The following is a 22,490-nucleotide window of genomic DNA, read 5'->3' as shown; positions in this document are numbered from 1 at the left end:
TTTAAATTTAAAGGTTAAAATCACTTAAAACCACTATACAATAGCTTTCTGCAGCAACAGCTGCCTTCATCAGCTGAGATGGTTAGATGGTTACGGGTTATCCACAATATACATATTACCTACATATATCCCAGCAGGTCCACTACGACACATGAGCACTACTAACTTCTATGTACATTGGAACCGGAAACGGCTCGGGTGTGTGTCATTCTAAATCATTTGTCCCTCCCTACAATGAGGGACTCAAACAGCGGATGAATGCAGCAGCCCTTATCCCTATTAATACTATAGTATCTGGACAAACGTATCCATAAGCTGTCTAGCCACTTCCGACAACCAACGCTCCTTTGGCTGAAATATCATGCAATGTTTCTGCTACGGCTGAGTTTCCATAATCAGCCATCTTGATGGCTCTATCGTGTTCACCCAGGCGATCGCACAATCTACACTTTGTTTCTCCCACATTCTGTACATGCACTTTAAATCAGCTCAGACCGGTGGCCACAAGAAAAGTGTGGTCAAGTCTTTGATGGGAAGAGTGGGTCACATTGTTCCTCCTCTTAGGAGAGGGATGACGAGATTAGATGGGTTACGGCTGACCTCAAGATGTGTGGCTAACCCAAGAGCGTTATTGATGGTTGTCAAAAGGATATGAATAGTGGGTATTGGGATGTTTTCATGTCTAGGGCTACCGCATACATTCCCTACTATCCAGGTATCTCCGAACCCATTGCATGTATTTTACACTCGTGTCAGATATGCTGTGTGCAGCTTCCTGGTCAAAGACTTTACATGGTGGTGTCCCTGGTTAAAGATTCCATTGATACTGATGACGCTAGCAGGGTCATATATGAGATTGAATGCCCGGAATGGGGGAGGGTCATGTGGGAGAAACAAAGCATAGATTGAATGATCACCTGGGTAAACATGATAGAGGCCATCAAGGCGGCTGATTATGCAAGTTCAGCTGTAGCCGAACATGCTTGTGAAATGGGGCATGATATTTCAGCCAAAGGAGCATTGGTTGTTGGCATAGCTAGTGGTTTCTGGAAACGGAAGTGGTTAGTGAGCTTACGGATGTGTTCGCCCAGGCGCTATAGTATTAATAGGAATAAGGGCTGCTGCATTCATCCGTTTTGAGTCCCTCATTTTAGGGAGGGACAAGCGATTAGAATGATGCATACTCAAGCAGTTTCCAGTTCCAATGTATGGAAAGTTAGTAGTGCTCATGTGTCACAGATGTGTTGTGATATATGTAGGTAATATATATATATATATATATATATATATATATATATTGTGGATAACCCATAACTATCTCAGCAGATGAAAGCAGCTGTTGCTGCCGAAAGCTATTGTATAGTGGTTTTAATTGATTTTAACCTTTAAATTGAAAAATTTTAATCGGTGATTTTATATTATCGTAATATACACTTTTGTTTTACTTTATTTTGGTTTTGCTTTAATTATAGTATAATGCAGTTTTGAAGATTTTGTTTTATTGTAAATAAAGTTATATATGCAGTTTTGAGTCAGTGGTTAGTGACATTAAAAATGGAGAAAAACAAAATGAATTACTAAAGCATAGTTCAAGATAGGATGGATGGTACAATGAATCACACAGACAATGATTGGGTTTTCTTATTATATACTAAGGCAGTATTTTGCATAATCATCCGCATGGCTCCTTGAATATTTCTGTCTGTATAGGAATAGTGCTGTTGAAAGGAAGGTATTTATCACAAATAACATCTATTTTGTTAGTAGTTTTATTGAATGTCAAATTTCAAGTTTTCAATTAGTTCTGTTTCCATCTTAGTAAGTTAACTGAATGTAATATCCTTGAGTGGGCTCATTAAATTTATTTTAAAGTCATTTGCATAAGATGTAATTTTCTTTGCTACCTATAAAACAGTTCAAGTACTGCTGCTAATATCAGGCTAGACTTTTTTTTTTTTTTTTTTGCTGCAGCATCCAGCACTTTGTATGCCAAAATGAAAACTGACTGCCTTTCCTTAAGGCACTATTTTAGAAAGTTTATTATCACTGTATTATTGACATTGAAATGTTTTAGTGTCTTTATGGTTTCATACATGTTCTGAGTTTAGGTGTATGTTAAGTGCCAATGCAACTAAGGCCATGAAGCAGCAGTATACTGTGCTTATAACTGAACTTATCTTTGGTCAGTTTCTTTAAAGTTTGAAGAATCGGAGAGATTCTCTTGAAGGTATTAAAATGGAGAACCCGTCAAGCTCTCAGCTGCCCATCTCAATGCCAAAGCTCACTCTTGTGCATCAGGCAACACAGCAGCAATCTCCAAGGCAGAATGTGCTGGTCCTACTGGAGTTACTTATTGTTGGTGACTCTATTGTCAGGCAGATGGGTAATATATTGTGCAAAAAGGATAGGTAGAATAGGACCAGATTATGTCTGCCAGGCGCAAAATTTGATGATGCTGTAGAGCAGATATCATCATTTAAGGGTGCAAAGGGTGATATTTTACACGTTAGCACTAATGACATTAAGAGTAGTAGTAGATCTGCAGATTTACTTAACAAGTACAGGTCAGTGTTGAAAAAAAAGTTGTCAGTTAGGGTTAAATTTGAAAGTGTCTGCAATTCTGCCCAGACACAAAAGGAGGGAGTACACGATGAGAGGCTTTTTTAATAATTTTGGCCCTGGAGTGATTGCGCAAAGCTCATGGGGTAAAATTTTTCTCAGCTTGGTCTGTGCTTGTTAACAGGAGAGACTTGCTTCTACAGGAATGGGATACACTTAAATAGAATGGGTGCAAGAGTGTTTTCTGATGCCATCAAGGCAGTGTTAGGTGGGTCGGAAAACTGCTAGCTTGGGGGGCCGGGGATTCACTGACTAAAAGGTTAAAAGTAGCCACAGGCAGAGGTGAAAGTAATTCTTGCACTGCTCCTATTAAATTGAACAGCGGCCTGGGGGTGGGGTGCTGGGGATTTCAGGGACTGATGCGTCATCATCAAACAAATTATTACATGGGCTGCATTAGGGCAGCTAAGAATAAGAATAGGTGCATGTATACTTGCATGTACACCAATGCTAGGATTATAGTAAATAAATTTGATGAATTTAAAGTGCTGGTCAAGACATCAAAGGTGGATATTGTTGGGATATCAGAGATGTGGTGTCACACAGATATATGCAATGCAGAATTGGAATTTGGGGAGTACAATGTGTACAGATGAGATAGGAAGGGAGGAGGTTATGCTGTTAATTAGGAAACACATCTAAGGAAGTGCATCCAGTTGACATAGATGGACAGTACAATGTTGAGTCAGTTTGGTGAGACATAAGCACTGGGAAAGCAAAAATGACAGTAGGAGTGTGTTATAGGCCTAATGACTCTAATGAGTATAACGAACAGTTGTATAGAGAAATAGAATGGGCCATTAAATCAGATTGTATTATAATGGGGGATTTTAACTTCCCAGATATAGACTGGAACTTGTGGATTGGTCACTTTTACAATAGCAAGATTTTTGTGGATTTACTGGATGTTTGTTTTCTGCAGCAGAATGTTTGAGGAGCAACCACAGAGAATAGCACTCTTGATCTGATTATCAGCAGTAATTATTTGTGCATTAAGAATTTGAGTATAAAGGAACCACTGGGTGGCAGTGATCATTGTGTACTGATTTGGGATTTACTTAAAGATGTAACTACTATCAGGGGTAAAGGGAATGGTTTTTGCTTTTGTAAAGTTGACTGCACTGGTCTCAGTGATTTTTTAAATTCTATAGAGTGGGACCAACTGATGGTGTTACCAAGAGCAAATTCTAGATGGAAAGAAATTAATCTTGGAAGCTACTAGGCTTTTCATACCAATTAAGAATATACTGTCCATGGTTTACGTCTAAACGAATATCAGATGAACTAATGAGACTCATCACAGAGGGAAAAAATGCATGGGATGTATGTAAATTATCAGGAGATGCAGTGTCCTATGGTAGATATAAGAGAGTTTATAATCAACACACAAAGGACATTAAGCAAGCAAAAAGCGGATTTCAAGAAATCTTTGGCAAAGGATGCTAAAAAAAAAAAAAACATTAAGAACTGCTTTACTTATACTCTAGAAGGATGAATCAGATTGGCCCAATTTATATTGGTGGGTCGATTGTTGATGATCTTGCTGAGATAGCTGACAACTGAATGAGTATTTTGCATCTACATTCACACATGAGGAATTCTTTAGGGAATTGAAGGACAAAAACTTATTAAACTCTAACAGGGAGCTTAATGATTTTGTAATGACAGAGAACAAAGTGGAGGCGAAATTATTGAAGTTAAACATAAGAAAGGCACCTGGGGTGGCTGGGATGTATCCAGTTATATTAAAGGAGGCAACAAAGGAAGTAAGCAAATCCTTAGCCATAATTATGAGAGCATCCTTGGACTCAGGGGAAGTACTTACAAACTTGAGATGTGCAAATGTATCCCTAATTCACAAAGGGGAATCAAAAAGTGACATGAGTAATTACAGACCTGTTAGTTTAACTTCTGTTCTGAGGAAAATAATAGAATCAGTGGTTAAAGAAACATTGCTGAATCATTTAAACAAGACTGCAATAACAATTCAGACATAGCATGGGTCTGTTAAGGGAAACTCTTGTCTAACAAATTTGATTGGATGCTATGATGTGGTTACAAAGGAACTGAATGTAAAAAATAATTTTGATTTCATGTAGTTGGATTTCAGGAAAACATTTGATTCAGTAGCTTATGTACAAATTGGAGCAGTATGGTATTAAGGGCAAGTTGTTTCAATGGATAAAAGGATGGTTGAGTGGGAAATGATGGAGATTGGTAATCAATGGACACTACTCTTTGTGGACTAATGTTATTAGTGGAGTCCCCTGGGGTTCATTTTGTGCCCATTGTTGTTGTTGTTTTTTATATTTATCAATGATATTGATGAAAGTGTATCAGACTTAATATCCAAGTAAACCCCAGGGGGCTCACATCTATCGAGTATGTGCTCTGCAAACCCAGGGTTCTAAGATGGATATCATCATTCTTCTCTTTCTTCGTGATTCCTTTCTGCTTCTCTCTCTCTCTCTCAGGGTAATTTGGATTTTTTTTTTTTTTTTTTTTTTTTCCCCGCTGGTGCAGCATAAGCCTCAGGCTTCCTTGCACCATACGGCTAATAATAATAATAAGCAGATTAGCATTAATAATAATAAACAAAGGTTAGCAGAGTTGTTAATGACAGTTATGGCAACACGATCTTGAATATTTGGGCAGATGGGCTGAGAAGTGGCAACTGAAGTTTAACCTTAACAAATGCACAGTACTTCATATGGGTAGAAGAAACCCCAGAGAAATGTACCAACTGAATCGTACTTCCCTTAATGGTGGTAGAAAATGAAAAAGACTTGGGAGTAATTGTGCAGTGAGATATGAAGTTTTCTGAGCAATGAAACAGGCTGCTAGAGCAGGTCATGGGGTTTTGTCATGGAGGGGTGGGAGACAGGAATGCCCCCCCCTCTTTTCCCTGGTGGGGCTTATCACGCTGATATTTCTGGTGCTGGCTTCCCTATCTATTCCCCTCAGTCTTCTTCCCTACTCTAGCTTACCCATAAAGCTCTTAATCTAAATTAAACTTAATTAAACATCTAAATTTAACTTTACCCTAACTTTAAGCTCCAATTTGGCCTTAACCTAATTTCCAGTGCTTAATTTTTTTTTTCTTTCTTTTTTTATATAGTTCCCAGCCACTGATATCTTAGGAAACTATGTGGCAGTGCCTGCCAGAGTACTATTAAAAATCTACTGGGTGCCTGACCTGCCTCCCTGTGGCAAAGTGTCGACAACATTGGGGCCCAATGGCTAAATGGCCAAAGTTACAATGGTACACAACATTGAACACCCCCATACTCCTTTAAATTTCTTGGCTTCACAGAGTTCTATGTGCATGTACAAAGAATACAATGTGGAGACGTAGGAACCCCCTTTTGGCGTCAGACAATTTACACAGGTCTAGAAATATTTTGTTTCTCCCAACTCTCTTGACTGTTTAGACAATTAAAATGCACAAATGAGTTACCAAACACCTGTGATGAAAGGATCAAATAGTTTTATATTTGAAAGTTCAGTATGCAAAAATTTACAACAGAAAAGCAGATATACTCTTTCTCCTTTAACACTCTACATGCAACTATTTATAACAATCAGACTTCATACCTAAATCGGTGTATCCAGGAGTGGCCACAGTATGCTTAACAATGTGAGTGAACACATTGAACACATACATAAACAATGAATTTTCCACACTGCATTTACAAGCAAAATTGCCTCCCTTGTCACAATAACTTATTTTCTTTCAAACACTGTTCCACTTTTATCCTTGCAGATGATTTTCTTTCAGTGAAACTGAGTCTGCTGTTCTTATTTTAATTTCCAATAGCTGTTTAAAGAGAGCATCCCAAAAATCGGATTTCTCTCTCTCTCAAAAAAAAAAAAAAAAAAAAAAAAAAAAAATTAAAGCTTTGCTTAAGCTTTAATTGTTATTATTAATCTTTAAAATTGATATTCTTCATTGTTTCAGTTCATCCACAAATACCTGTTATTCAATGCAAACAAAAATTCGTTATCCAGATCAACTGGACCAGTTGTCTGCTTTTTTATTATTATTATTATTCCTCTCTCTCTCTCTCTCTCTCTCTCTCTCTCTCTCTCTCTCTCTCTCTCTCTCTCGCAAAAAAATTAAAGCTTTGCTTAAGCTTTAATTGTTATTAATTATTAATCTTTAAAATTGATATGCTTCATTGTTTCAGTTCATCCACAAATACCTGTTATTCAATGCAAACAAAAATTCATTATCCAGATCAACTGGATCAGTTGTCTGCTTTTTTATTATTATTATTATTAATATCCATATGATGCAAGAAAGCCTGAGGCTTATGCTGCACCAGGAAAAAAAAAAAGTTCCCAAGTAACCCTGAGAGAGAGAGCGAGAGAGAGAGAGAGAGAGAGAGAGAGAGAGAGAGAGAGAGAGAGAGAGAGAGAGAGAGAGACAGAGAGAGAGAGAGAGAGAGAGAGAGAGAGAGAGAGAGAGAGAATCACCAAGAAAGAGAAGAATGATGATATCCAGCTCAGGACCTTGGGTGTGCCAAGCCCATACTCACCAGATGTGAGCCCCCAGGCTTCTTTCAACAAAAGTTCTGTTTTTTTAAGTTTAAACCTTGTATACCTTTAAATACTAATTTACAATGACCAATGAACTTAAAGTTTTTAATTCCTTTGGAAATATTTCCATAATTAGCATGTACATTGTTTCACATGTTATTGGGGGGGTGGGAGAGAGAGAGGTTTACAAATTATATTACAGCTAGCAATTGACTATGTATAAATTAATAAGAAAACAAGGTAAGAATATAGCAATCATAATTATTCTTGTGGAGAAGCATAATGCCCTTCATGCACTATAAAAGTTTAAAAGCATTACAGTACTTCATTTCATTAAATGGAAAAAAAAACTTTCATTTTTCTTTTAATATCTCTCTCTCTCTCTCTAAGGAATTTCATTGGCTGGGGAATTACTCCCTACAGTGGCTATCTTGTGTGACACCAGTCTCTAGGGTGGGTGGGTGTGTGAAATTATAGCTGCCAACACTCTAGAATTACAATGGAGAATCCATTTTTTTTTTTTTTTAATCAATTTTACGCTTGTTTCACCGTCGTTGATATAGTTGATGATAAAAGGTTTCACTGTCTTTGTTTTTGGGAAAAAGTCATATTTCTCCATTTTCTTTTCACAAAAAGAAAATAATAAAAGTGCAATAAAATTGGATTTAAAAAAAAAAAAAAAAAAAAATTCATTAAATTTTACTTATTTTTGTTAACAAATTAGCCATCAGGTGTGCTGTGGTAATCTATATTGCAGCATTCAGCTAATTAAGCTGCAAGATAATAGTGTTATTCTCTGTTCTATGCAGTCATTTCATAGTACTTGTGTAGTACAAAAAAAATTAACAATGTCTTTCAGTAAAATGCCAAAGAAATATGATATAAAATTTCAGAAGACATATATCTTCTGAAATCATGCATATGTATGCATGATTTTCCCATATATCGTAAAATCTGTAAAGGTAACACGTTGATGTTGCATTTCATCTATGGTGATGTGACACATCACCATAGATGAAATGCCAGCTGTTTATTTGCCACATGCCAGCTGTTTATTTGCACCTTTTGTCATAAACGGCACCTTAATCTTTGTTATGCTGATCACACAGGTGCACTATTATATGTTTTTAAATACCAAAATAGGAGGAAAAAAACGGTTGTGAGAGAACAAGAACAACAGGCATTTTTAATGAAATTGCACAGATAGGAAAAGAAGAGGTAGTGATGGTGGGGGACGACTGGAGTAACAAGTGCATTAGAAGAGAAGATTGAGCACAGAAAGAAGTGCTAAAAGGAAAGATAGATTTAAGCAAGTTCAGCTGATGCATGCTGCTATAGTTAAAAAAAAAGGAAGAAAGAAAAAGATTTTGATGTGTATGTACACATTGGTAGTTTTTGGTTAAATGTGCAACTAGACTAGAAGAACATTGGCAAGTTAGAAGTGGTGAATAAAGCCATATGCTCAGTTTTCAGAGTTATCAAATTGAAAAGTGCAACGGACGATCACTAGTGAGTAACAATGACTTGTGTTAAAATTCAGTTCATCATCCAAAGAGAAGTTTCAAAAGAAGATAAATTGATGAACTACAGAAAAAAAATTCTGAATTGAATACCTCTGTTGAAAGTATTCCTAAACAGGCCAGGAAAGCTGATAATTCTAGGCATGTTATCCCTACCCATGCAGAAAGTATGTTCATGTTTCTCTCTTCTGGATTGAAAAAATCAATTTGCTTGTTTCTTTCTTTAGAATGTTATGCCAATGTTAGCAAATCCGAATGTAGTACTTCAATCGAATGTTCTTGAAATCACATTCTATGTTCCTGGATTTATTAAAGAATGTTTTGTCTAAATTTATTTTATCAATGGTTTTACAGTTTTCACTTCGAGTTTGGAAATTAATTCCCAAAACTGACTAAACCAGAAAGATGGTTCTGATAGTCATAGGTGTTTCCACAGAAAAATGGAGAATATTAAACATGGAAAGAATATTCAGTTCTTTTGTTCAGTGAGGAAGTAGTTTCTTTTAGATTAAGTACATTAACTTCTGTTCCGGGTAAAATAATGGAGTCGCTGGTTAAAGATGCATTGCAGGATCATCTAGACAAGACTGCAGCAATAATTCAAACACAGCATGGGTTTGTTAAGGGAAAGTCTTGTCTGACAAATTTGATTGGTTATTATGATGTGGTCACAAAGGAACTGGATGCAAAAAATAATTTTGATATCATATACTTGGATTTCAGGAAAGCTTTTGACACTGTTGCGCATGGAAGACTACTGTACAAATTGGAGCAGAATGGTATTAAGGGTAAGTTGCTACAATGGATAAAAGGATGGTTAAGTGGGAGAAGACAGAGGGTGGTAATCAATGGGTGCTGCTCTTCATGGACTAATGTTATTAGTGGAGTCCCACAGGGTTCGGTGTTGGGTCCACTGTTGTTTTGTGTATTTATCAATGATATTGATGAAGGTATATCAGGCTTAATGTCGAAGTTTGCAGATGACACAAAGGTTGGCAGGGTTGTTAATGACAGTAATGGCAGTGTGCTACTGCAACAGGATCTAGATAATTTGGGCAGATGGGCTAAGAAGTGGCAACTGAAGTTCAACCTTGACAAATGCAAAGTACTGCATATGGGTAGAAGTAACCCCAGAGAAATGTACCAACTGTGTGGTACTACACTTAAGGTGGTAGAAAATGAAAAAGACCTGGGAGTAATTGTGCAGTCAGATATGAAGTTTTCTGAGCAGTGCAGACAGGCTGCTAGGGCAGGTCATGGGGTTTTGTCAATGATATATAGGAATTTTGCTAGCAGGGAAAAGGAGGTGATTGTCCCTCTGTATAAGGCAATGGTCAGGCCACGCCTTGAGTACTGCATACAGGTCTGGAGGCCTCATTTTAGGAAGGATGTAGATTTGCTTGAGCGTGTACAGAGAAGAGCAACACGATTGGTGAGGGGAATGAAGGGATTCTCTTACCAAGAGAGGCTTAAGTTTTGCAAATTGCAGTGGCTGGAGACTAGGCACCTGTGCGGTGATCTGATTGAGGTCTATAAGGCCTTGAATGGGTTGAGCACGCTGAATTCTGATGGGATCCTTCCACTTGTTCAGATTACCAACCTACGGGGACATAAGTTCAAATTAAGAAAGGACAGATGTAGAATAGATGTGCGGAAATTTGCCTTTAGCCAGCGGGTGGTTAATTGCTGGAACAAACTTCCATCTGTCGTTGTGGAAGTTGATAGGTTAAATAAATTTAAGGAGGAACTGGACAGGCATTTGGAGGGAATGGTGTGATTTTTTTTTTTTTTTTTTTTGGCTGATGCTGCATAAGCTCCTACACTTGCTTTCTTGCATCATGTGCCACTACTACTACTACTACTACTTTCTCAATGAGAAGGTTTTTTATGGTTGCTTGTGACTACATGGTACACAAGTTCTTACTGAAAAATGATGTTCGTTATTTTCAAATTTGAAATTTTTCATGGACAAGTTTCCAGTTCTTGATTTAAGCTTTTATTTGATTATGTGAATGACAGTGTTCCACATGGCTAATCTCATTACAATTCCAGTTTCAATTTCAGACTGCAGTATTGTTTTATAAAACAAACAGTTATTTTTTACCAGTTTTGTTATTATTTTTGTATTTGTTTCTTTTCTAGAGTCCAACATTCCTGCACTGTGCTGTGTAGCCACAGTTATTTCATTTATGAGTAAATAGATGTTTCCATGTTTCCTTTGGTTACTGAGATTAAAAATCAAAAGAAATTGGCCAATTCAACTAAAATGAAGAAGATTACCACTACCAACTATTGAAAAATAGTCAAAACTTTGAACTAGAACCATCCAGTGTGAACACAGAAATTTCAACCAATAATGAGAAATTCGTTGAGGTTGTGGACAACACTGCATATGCCCTTGCATCTACTGAAAAACAAGAAAAACCAACCAGAATATCAAAATAAACAACTGCCATGATGAAAAGGTAACAAGAAATGAAACAAAGTGGTAACATAAGAAACAAAGTAGAATTTGTAGAAATGTGCAAGACCATAAGAAAGCACATAAATGAAGAAATGCACAAGTTCAACATTGATCCTGTCAGAAGAAAACTAGAAAATCAAGGGCTAAAGAAAGCAAAATGTAAGTAAAATGGTTACACACAGGAGCCATATGTTTCCTTTGAAGCTTGAGGATGGCATAACAACAAAAACTGAATAACAAATACTAAAACGAGTGGAAGAATTTTATTCAAATCTTTATAAGGATAAAGGACACAACTGGATCCAACACCAGATGCAGAAACTGTGCTACCAGAAATTTTGGTAAAAGTAGAAGACTGTAAAATCAATGAAAAATGGCAAAGCAGCATGATCCGATAAAATCACTGTTGAAATGTCGAAAGCTGGACACCAGCTGGTATGCAAAGCTCTAGCCAAACTATTTTCAAAATGCCTTTAGCATGAAAAAATGTAGAAGCCATCCTACTGCACACAAAAGGTGACAGGCATATTTAAATAACTACTGGCCAATTAGCCTATTGCCAAAAGTACTTTCAAGATGAATAGGCACAACCCAAAGAATAAGCAGCTTCAATGCAATGGGTCACATCCAGACAGTACTGCAAGTTATACAGGGTATCCACAAATGATTACCCTGATTACATTTTGTTACAAAAATTTTATTACTATTGGGAGGTTAACAAAATTTAACCAAATTGTATGCTAATATTAAAAGTTTTTATCAATACAATTATAAAGTTTTAAGCCCAGTGAGTTAAGTTTACTGCTGTTGCCGCTAGTAGCGCTGTCGCATCATATGTGGGTTTTGTTAACTGTTAATTGAACCATAACCTTACTGTAATATCAACCTCTATAATCCAAGGATCAAAACTCTGAAATATCAGGGCTTATGCTATTGGATGGCAGTTATGTTTTTGGTACACCTGTGCTATTAGCAGTAACTAACTTTAGTACTCATCCAACTGACAGTAGTAATCATCTCTTGCCTTTAATGATTTTTGTCTTTCTAATTTTTATATTCCATGATCTGTTTGATTACTCAGTGTGAAGGGGGGTGCTATTGCTATCCTATTTCTACATACATTTCCATCGTTAGCATTTGCTCATTCCCATTATTTCTCTCCCCCAACCATAGACAATGGTTGGCTCTTGTCCGTATATATTTTTAAAACCTGCTATCATTTGGGCTAGTTGTTATTCTACCAGTAAACTGCTAAATTATTGTAAATAAAATATACTCCTAAAGCCAGCCATCAATGTAATGAAACTCTATAACTGCTATAATTGGCAGATAGCGAGGAAGAACTGATATTCACAGCTAAATTATTGTTTAGTTATATTGAATGGTAGTAGCTTTTGATATTGTGTCATTTAGTGTATAAAAGTTGTATTTTGTGCGTGTATTTAATTTTTCTGTTTCACTCTCTCTCTCTCTCTCTCTCTCTCTCTCTCTCTCTCGGTAATTCAGAATTTTTTTTTTTTTTTTTTTTTTGGCTGGTGCAGCATAAGCCACAGGCTTCCTTACACCATACAGCTGATAATAATAATAATAATATCAGGGCTCGTACTGTTGGATAGCTGCATGATTGACCTCCCCCATATCATGCTATTAGATGGCAATGATATGGGGCCCAATCTCTATATCAGGAGTTGTCAACCTTTTAATACCTACTGCCCACTTTTGTATCTTTGTTGATAGTAAAATTTCCTTGCTGCCCACTGGTGCCACAGTAACTCAATTTAGCGCAAGTGTGAAGTAATTTTTAGATGGGAGGGTTTGTAAAAAATATGTACTTAAATTTATCCTTGTTTTTTTATACATTATGTATGTTTATACGTAGATAATTTAAATTTAATGAATTTCTGCATATCCATCAATACAGCGCCTACTAGTGTGGGAACTTCTTAAATTGAAGAAAAAGAAAGTTAAATGTTTAAACAATAAAGTTTATTGAAATTACCTTTAATTAATGAGATCCTTGATTCTGATGCTGCAAGACTAAATATTTGATATCTGGTTCGATTTTCGTAAAGAACAAATGAAAGGCTCCTCTTTCAGTGATATTCAGATGGTTTCTCTGTTTGGTGATAATATGATTAACAGCACTAAAGCCTGATTCTACAAGATATGAGGTAGGAAAAGGTATCAATAAATTAAATATATTTTCCACATATTTGGATACAACACAGGCATTTTTTTTATTTTGCCAGAGTTTTTGGTATCCACCACTATCAAAATTATATTTGCTCTCTTCATCATATTTAAGTTCTAATAGTTCTTCTTGGAAAGTTATATCAACCTCAGCAAAATTTGTAGTAAAAGGATTTATCATCCAGTCATACACCTTCAAGCTCAAAATATCTTTAAATCATTTTTCCATATCCAATTTAAGTTCGTTGAGGTGACTACTGAACCTTTCAATCTCCTCTGAAGTTACATCATCTTTTATAGATGACAATTCGGGAAACTGACGAAATTCTCTCTTCAAAAGATTATGACGGAGAAGATAAAGTTTTTCGATAAATAATGACAATATTTTTGCAGCTGATATGAGTTATATTGGCTCCTTGAAGCTGCAAATTAATTTCATTAAAGCTCTTGAAAATATCTTCCAAATAAAAGGCATCATTCTTTACTGTTTTTAATTGTTGACAGTGATCAGCCTCCTTATTACTTTCAAAAAACTGTATGACACTATCATATAATGCTACAAAATGAGACAAGCATGTACCCTTTGAGAGCCAATGAACTTCTGTGTGTAAAAGTAACCTAATAAATTGCTCATTATTGTCCTGGCACAGCTGTCGAAACATTCTATCATCTTTGGCATTAGATTTGATCTTATTTACAGCCCTAATTATTATACTTAATGGAGACTTGTACTTAAATGTTTTCCTACAAAATGTTGTCTGTGCACCACAAAATAAATACACAAAACGTTTGGCACTTCTTCCTTCAAATAAGCAACAAATCCCCGGTGCTACCATTGATGGTGCTCCATCAGTAGCACATGCAACAATATTGTTCAACGGTATATCATTTTTTGCAAAGTATGATTTCACAGCATTAAATATTGATAATCCTTTTGTATCTGTAATAAGATTTACAGTGAATAGCATTTCTTCTTGCAATGTATTGTTTTCATCAAGGTACCGTACATGTGTCATCAATAGAGCATTATTATCTGCAATGGTAGACCCGTCCAACTGTATGGAAAATTAAGAGTTTTGGAGAATACTTATAAGTTTATTTTCAACATTAACTGCCATTTTGTCAATGCGTCACTTTACTGTGTTATCCCTAAGGGGCAATGTTTTTAAAACTTTAGGTATATCCTGATGCATTACTGTTGAGATAAATTCTTTGATTAGAGGGTATTATCAAAGTTTCTCCAATATTATGGCTTTTACCACCTTTTGCAATTAATTGTGATATACGATAAGCTGCAGTTAATCCATATTTGTTCTTTGCATGTTGTTTCTTGCACTTAAATGATGCAGTTATTGTTGAACAATTTTGAAATATTTTATACATTTCTTGAAAATATTCAATGGGCTTATCTTTATTTTTTGAATGCTTTGTAGCAAGATGTTCTCGCAATTGACATGGCTTCATTGGATAATCTGTTGTGGCACAGTAAACACATTGGAACTGTTTATTTGTAACATATTCGATGAAACCCATCTTCAGATACTCTGGTAAATAGCCACGAGCGTATTTCTTTTTTTCAGACATGGATTCACAATTTGTTGCACAATTTATAAACTCGTTCCAAGCCGTGGACATGTGCTTACTCTCACAAATCTAACCACGTACTGCCCCCACCATGAAAGAGGTACAGCTCAAAGACTGAATGATGGCCGGTGGTAAGCCCCGCTCTCGTTATGGGCACTAAACTCATGTCTTTGGCTACGGAGCTCATTCGTTGCTCCCTCGTCCACGAGTATACTTCAAGAAGTGTCTGGTGAATTATTATCTTTATTCAAAGTTTAGAGATGGAATTCAAAAGTAAATTGCAAAAGCATATTTTAAAAAGTCAAACTCGCAAAGTTGTTAGCAATGTATTTGATATATGGAGGAAGAACAAAATTTGTAACAATGGACAAAAACCTCCACCATGAAAGCTTGAATCGCCCACTAGTGGGTGGTAGGGACCAGGTTAACGACCACTGCTCTATATGTATACAGGCGCCTCTGTAGCCAGGTGGGAAGGAGCAGCAGTGCATAGCACACGCTTCTTGATTAGACCGGGGTTCGAGCCCGTCACCACCAAATACGGAGGATGCGGAAAGGTCAGGGAATGACCACCGCATATCTGGGAGCAATATCTGAGTTGCTAATGCTCCAAATAACAAACAAACAACAAACTATATGTATACAATGGACAAGAAATGTTGAAGAGAAATTCTGGAAAACATATTTAAATATGCTTTGGACTTCAAGGCCATTGAATAAATTGGAATTCTCCCAGCCTTAATGAGCATTTGAACTGACTGCAAGACTATCCAGAGGACTTTTCTTTTCAGTTGTTTTTTTTATATAATATGGTTCTATCTACAAGCACAATTTTTAAATATATGTGTAAATTTAAATGATCCAAACCAGCCACATTATTTTAATTTTACCTATCTATATTTATATGTTTACCATTATTTTATTTTTATTATAATTTATTGTAATTCTGTTGCTATAATAGAATGTAAGCCCTGCTAGTAGACTGCTGTTAAAGGGCAAAGCCATTTGGTTAAATAAAGTAAATAAAATAAAAATAATTTGCCTTAAACAGGCAACAGTGATTATAAAATATTTATTTTCATTTTAGGGTACATTTCGTGTTTCTTGTGAACATGTGCTCAAAGTTTTAAGGAAAGGTCGTGAAACTCTACTTACTCTATTAGAGGCATTTGTATATGATCCATTAGTAGACTGGACTCCTGGTAGTGAAGGAGGCTATACAGGAGCAGTGTATGGTGGAAGACAAGCATGGGCAATGGAATCAAAACATACCAAGCAAGAAATGGAAAGAGATATTGCATGTTCAATGTTTGCTATACGTGTGGCAGAAATGAAAGGAGACTGGTTAAAGAACAGGTGAAAACTTATTAATTATAAACAGTGACATAACCAGGGTAGGGTCAGCAGGTACATTGTAGCCCCTGATGCTGAAATCTGGTATTGTGGCTCTTTTTTATAAAGAGCCACAATACCAGATTGTGGCTCTTTCTAAAAAAATGGTGCCTTTTTTTGTGAATTGCTGTTGGCACCTTTTTTTGTGAGTGTACCTGCTGACAAAAAATCCTGGTTACGCCACTGATTATAAGTTATTCTCACTTTCTTTATATTCATTAAACTAATAGATGTGAATTTATTTGTAATCTCTATTTTAAATTATTCTTATGTTCTTTGCCACCATTCTGTAATGAGGGAGTTTTAACATATTTAATTTAAGTTATTAAAATGATTGTAACCATCAATCACAGTGTAATGTGTGCAGTTGTGGAGACCATGCATCACCAGCTCTTTTATATTGTGTCATAAGTTAACTAAACATGTAAAAGTGTATTGGGAACAATTGGCTATATTTCCTCAGTACAGGCACTCCTCTACTTACGTACAACTCGCAGATACATACAAAGCACAAAGTTGTTGCTATGTTCGGTTATAAGAATCAATTTTGAACACCTTCGTGATATTTTTCTAAAGCAGATTTCTGGAGATCACTACCATAAAATAATAAAAATAATTTTCACTTTCTGATTTATTGGGCTTTTCTATTAGTGCAATGTAGTTACAAACAAGTAGTAAACTCGATCTTATTGCTTTTGCAATGATACTGAGAGGTGGAATTTTATGTTATTATGGTGAAATTCTATCATATATATATCAATCATATGAAAAAATAAATAAATTTCAGAATCTTCTCTTCATTCCTATTTTTTGAGCTTCATAAAGTTGTTGATCTCACTTGCACGTATTGTGTTAGTTGCAATTTGTGCATGCCGTGTTCTTTGCTATTGATTGCTTTTTTCTTACTGTTGAGAAATATTCTTCCGATTTTCACGCGTCATTTAATTTTATTAATTGGAGGGAGTAAAGTGTAAATTTGTGTTCTATCTCTTAAATTTTATAGCCTATGGATATTTTTCCTATTTTCACTTATTAAATAGCCATTTAATAGAATTAAAATTCAGTTCGCAAACGTAATCACAATGACCGTATATCATATGATAAACAGTATTTTATTTTGAAGAGTCCATCGTAAAGTGATTTGATTGTATATTAAATTAAATTACATATCATATTTAGATTAAATTAGTTTTGAATAAATACTGTACTATACATTATTATTCATTGTATGTTTTTTCAGCCTCATTTAACTCAGTTACAAATCGTAAAATGCTATACACGCTGAAGTTTGTCGGGGGTTATAATTTCTTGCAATGTGTTGTACTGTATATGTATTTTTTATCTACAAGACAGAAGTTGGACTTATGTACATGAAAAAAAACCCGATTAAGTATGTACGTCGAGGAGCGTCCATAATTAACTTTAATGACACACGCGCGCACGCGCACACACACACACACACACACGCACACACACCATATATGTATATATTTATTTACAAATTGGTCATTAGTCCTTAATTTGTCACTGGTGATTAGTACAACATGAGAATATTTTATCTGGTAGTGTATCCCAACCAACTTTTCCAGTTTTCTAAAGGTTTCTGAAAATGGTCAGTAGTATATAAAATAGGAATTTGGTATACTAAAGTACATTTAAAATACAATTGTATACAGAAATACATGAAAAAGATTGTGGGGAACATGACCTGTAAAACTTAAGATGCCTGAAATTGATACTGTGGTATTTAAAAATTATAAGTATTATTAAAACGTCCATTTGTTATTTATGCAGATTTTGAATGTAATGCTGAAAAAACTACATACTACCAGACCATATCATAATGATTCCTATACAGTAAATTATCTAAATCATATAAACCAATGACTTTCTATTATTACATGAAATATGTTAATGGAAATGAATATAAAGAACCTAGATTATATTGAGGTTTAGATGCATCACAAATATTTATAAAATAATGTTGCAGATGTAAAAACAATATTCAAAATCTGCAATATAAAACAAGATATGTTAATCCTTTCGGATGAAGAGCAAGGAGAATATGATAATGCAACAATATGTGATATTTGTGGAAAAGAAATTCCTAATGAATTTGAAAATGAAAATTAAAAGAAGTTATTATGGAAATGGATCATGATTGTTTAGCAGGAAAGTTTAGAGGTGCAACTCATGATTATTGTAATTTGAAGTATCAAATTCCCGATTTTATTCCAGTAATTATTCTTAATTTAAATGGTTATAATTCTTACTCATTTAAAAGGGAATTAAGTTTTAATAATGACATCATTGCTGTAAGCTGCAGCAATAGTCATGTCCGCTGAGTTTGTCTCAGAGGTCACAGCCACTGGTTCAGGAGATGAGTTGAGTCAAGTCTGACGGTGATCACTGGTGTCTTCCGGCATGGAGGGATCTCGAGACAGGTGAGCAGTGGACTGCATCAGTTCCATGTCCGGTCCTGGTCCTGTTGCAAAAGGTCCTTAGTGGGTAGCTCAGTCTTTCCATTTGAAAGTTTCTGTTCAATTAGGTTGAGTTGTTTCATTTAGTTACTGGCTTTATTTGTGATAAATATCAATAAGTGTCCTCCACCTAGAAAACACCTCTTGCGCAAAATTTGTGAAGGCTAGGAATTCCTCCCTCGAGTCTAGAAGGTGGTGCTCCAGTCCTGCTGGTAGATATGTGAGTTCCGTCAAAATTCGACAGCGGAGGTCCTAATGATGATCGCATCTGTACATAATGTGGGACCATGTTTCTGTCTCTCCACATGTGCATTGAAGGCACTATATCCCATCAGAAGAAATGTAAATAGACTTGGATGGAACCAAGAGGGGACTCTAGGATACACGCATCTGACTGTAGGCAGAAACTTCATGGTAATTTTCCATTTTGTTGAAGCAGACATCTTTCCTGCCCTGCCTGCTGCATGTGATTCTTAAATTTGGTCCTTTCTTCTCTTCTATTCCCTGCTAGGTTGATGGTGTATTCCCCCAGAGTGTAGGGTAATCCTTTGGTCAGGTGGTACATCATTCTGCAGCGTATAACTTCTAGGTAGAGGGGCATGCCCTCCAAGTCCAGGACCCCCGCCAGGACTTGGAGGGCATGTGTCCTAACAGTACGGCAGGCACGGGTGATGACCAGGAGAACTGAGCGTTGTATGGTGCCCAATATCTTTTTGATAACCACCGTTGTGGCTCTATGGAACCACACGAGGGAAGCATGCGTTTTTTGAGTCCCCAGTCCTTTCTTGTTATTCTGGCTATTGATCTGGCATATCTTCTTATTTTTTCTCTCAAATATTTGAGATGAGGGTGGAAGGACAGGTTGGTGTCTAGAATGATACCTAGATGCTTCAGTTCGGCAACTAGTTTGATTGTCTGGCTATGGATTTTAATTTGTGGTGGTCTTCTTAAGTTTAAGCTGCCTTTCAACAGTACAGATTTAGTTTTTGTAGTTGATATTTTTAAGAAATGGACAATGGCCCAATCTTGAAGGAGTTTAAGTTCTTGGTTTGCTTGGACTTCCATTTGTGCTCGGTTTTCAGCAGCGACTGTCAGTATTAGATCATCTGCGAAGGCCTGGGAGTTTACTTACCCCAGGTCCAGGAATTCGTCTAGGATCATATTCCAGATCAGTGGCCCTAGAACTGAACCCTGGGGGCAGCCCCTGTAGAGGGATCTTGTCAACTTATTCTGTGGTGCTATTACCTGGATTTCTCGGTTGGTTAAGTAGGATTCCATAACTTTGTACAAATTCATAGGTGTGTTTGCCATTCTCAGTCTAGCTAGGACGCTTGGCCACCAAATGTGTCGAATGCCCCAACGAAATCGGCTGAGATGGCAAGGAAATTTTTTGTCCACCCCACTGCTGCCCTCAAAATGCCACTCAGAGCTTCAGTGGTCGAAGTTCCTTCCTTGAATCCGTATTGTGTTGGTGAGTTCCGTCAAAATTGAGTATGTTATTGATAGACTGTTTCCAGGTGGTGGCTAGTGTGCCCTGTGGGGTTCGAGTCGCATTTATGATTTCTCCTCTGGGGAGTTTGCGAGTAACAACTTTGTAGACTACTCCTCAGGGTTCGGCGTTTCCAGCTGTTTTGGCCAGATGCTCCCAGGCCTTCCTCTTGCTTTTGCGTATCAGGTCTGTGTAGCTGTTTCTAACAATATTGTATCTTTCTCTTAACAGTCTTACTTCCAGCTCTGGCCAGATACGTCTCGCCCTTTGAAACTCTTTTCTTCCCTTTATGACCTGCTTTCTTAATGTTTCAATTTCTCATGTCCACCAGGGGACCGTGCTCAGGGTTGGAATCTTCCTCTTCATTGCTGTTTCGCTAGCATTAGTAATAATTTTTGTGACCCTCCTCTGGTTCTCATTTGGGTCAAGTCATTGGTCAGCCTCCATCCAATGCCCCGCTGCCTGGTACAGCAGCCTCCCAAAGAGTTACCAGTCAGCCTTGTCTGCAAAATGGTTCATCATGTATTTGACTACTGGAGTTCTGCTACTTGCCCTGTTGACTTGGTAGGTAAGCACTCTGTGGTCTGACGTCGTCCAGGAGTCTTGGACTGCCCTGTCTGCTACATTGGTGGTTGCCGAGGAGACATCTATGGTGGGGGCCGACCGGGCTAGCCGAGTGGGTAAAGTACCTGCCCGGCAACCCAAAGGTCGCGGGTTCGATTCCCGCCTCGGGCTTGGATCAAAGTACTGCAAAAACCTTGGGAGGTGCAATATGGCCACAGAAGCCGATGCGCCGACAACTACCAAATCAAAAAAATCAATCTATTGTGGCTTCCCACATAGTGTTACAGAAAGTCGGTAAGTGGCATAGTTGATTTAATACTACCATAGGAGAATTTATCAGGAACTCCTTGAGTCGCCGTCCGTTATGTGTCCCTCTCCTATCTGGTGTTTGACTCTGCCAGGCCGGGGATCGACATTTGATGTCTGTCCCAATAATGATCTTCTGGTTGGGAAGTGTATTCAGCAGTGTCTGCAGTGCAAGGAGAAAATGTAAAAGGCGCCTAGTGGTGAAATGATGTGCGCACAAGCAGCCCAGGCCATGCATAGTTGGGTTATTTTTGTGACAGTCAGGTTGGCATTTCGTACTAGTATTGCAGCCCACAGGTTCTCCTCCTCAGTTTGCACTATTTTGTACATCCCGGGATATCCCTTCACCTATATTGTGTGGGTTTATGGCACCTGTATGATTAAGATATCAGCATTTTCTTCATCAGCCTTTCTTCTGATTTGTTCAGGCACTGCATTGGCCTGCTGCACATTCTGTTGAAATATTAGTAACCTTGTTGTGTTATACCTTTTAGCTCATATAGCCATAGTTGGTTCTAGACTGGTAAAAGTTTTTTTGTTTTTACAAAGGTTGGCCATTTTGGATCTCTAATAGAATGCGAGTGGGGGGAGCGCATTTGCTGTCTCCTCCATTGCAATCAGAATTGTCACCACTGGGAGAGTTGTCTGTGGCAGATATGTCATTTTCTTCCCCTCCCCCAAGACTGGTACTGTTGCCTGCAGGAGTGAAGTGAAACCCTTGGAACAGGACCAGGGTATGTCTGCCAGGGGCAAGGGTTGATGACGTTGTAGAGAAGATATCATCTTTTAAGGGCACAAAAGGTGATATAGTTGTACACGTTGGCACTAATGACATTAAGAGTAGGAGACCAGCGGAATTACTTAACAAGTACAGGTCACTGTTGAAAAAAAGCCGTGAAGTAGGGTTAAATTTGAAAGTGTCTGCAATTCTGCCCAGACACGATAGGAGGGAGTATATGATGAGAGCCTTGTCGATCAATTCGGCCCTGGAAAGATTGTGCAAGGCTCAAGGGGTAGAATTTTTTTCAGCCTGGAATGTACTTGTTAACAGGAGAGATTGCTTCTACAGGGATGGGATACACTTAAATAGAAAGGGTGCAAGAATATTTGCTGATGCTATCGAGGCAGTGTTAGGTGGGTCGGAAAACTGCTAGCTTGGGGGGAGACAAAGACTAATGGATTAACAGTAGCCACTGGCAGAGGTGAAAGAGATTCTTGCACTGCTTCTATTGGAATGAGCAGAAGCCTGAAAAACAAGATGCAGGATAATTCAGAGACTGCTGGAAGTCATTGTGATACAAGTAAACACATGGGTTGTGTTAGGGTAGCTAAGAATAGAAACA

The 22,490-nt window shown here is 37.2% G+C and overlaps 1 protein-coding gene across 1 annotated transcript in view; it reads left to right on the top strand.

Moving 5' to 3' along the window:
* Window positions 1-22,490, top strand: part of nonC (serine/threonine-protein kinase Smg1) — a 1,411,261-nt gene that overhangs the window by 903,742 nt on the left and 485,029 nt on the right. The window contains exon 49 of the mRNA XM_090378365.1: window positions 16,004-16,272. Within this exon, the coding sequence (XP_090234491.1) occupies window positions 16,004-16,272 (269 nt within the window). The remainder of the gene's footprint in view (window positions 1-16,003; window positions 16,273-22,490) is intronic.

The sequence above is a fragment of the Mastigoproctus giganteus genome, chromosome 7 (assembly GCF_048544385.1).
Source record: "Mastigoproctus giganteus isolate SK-2022 chromosome 7, ASM4854438v1, whole genome shotgun sequence".
Lineage (NCBI taxonomy): Eukaryota > Metazoa > Arthropoda > Arachnida > Uropygi > Thelyphonidae > Mastigoproctus > Mastigoproctus giganteus.
Note: the sequence above shows the minus strand (reverse complement) of the source record. Positions and strands in the feature narration are given on the sequence as shown.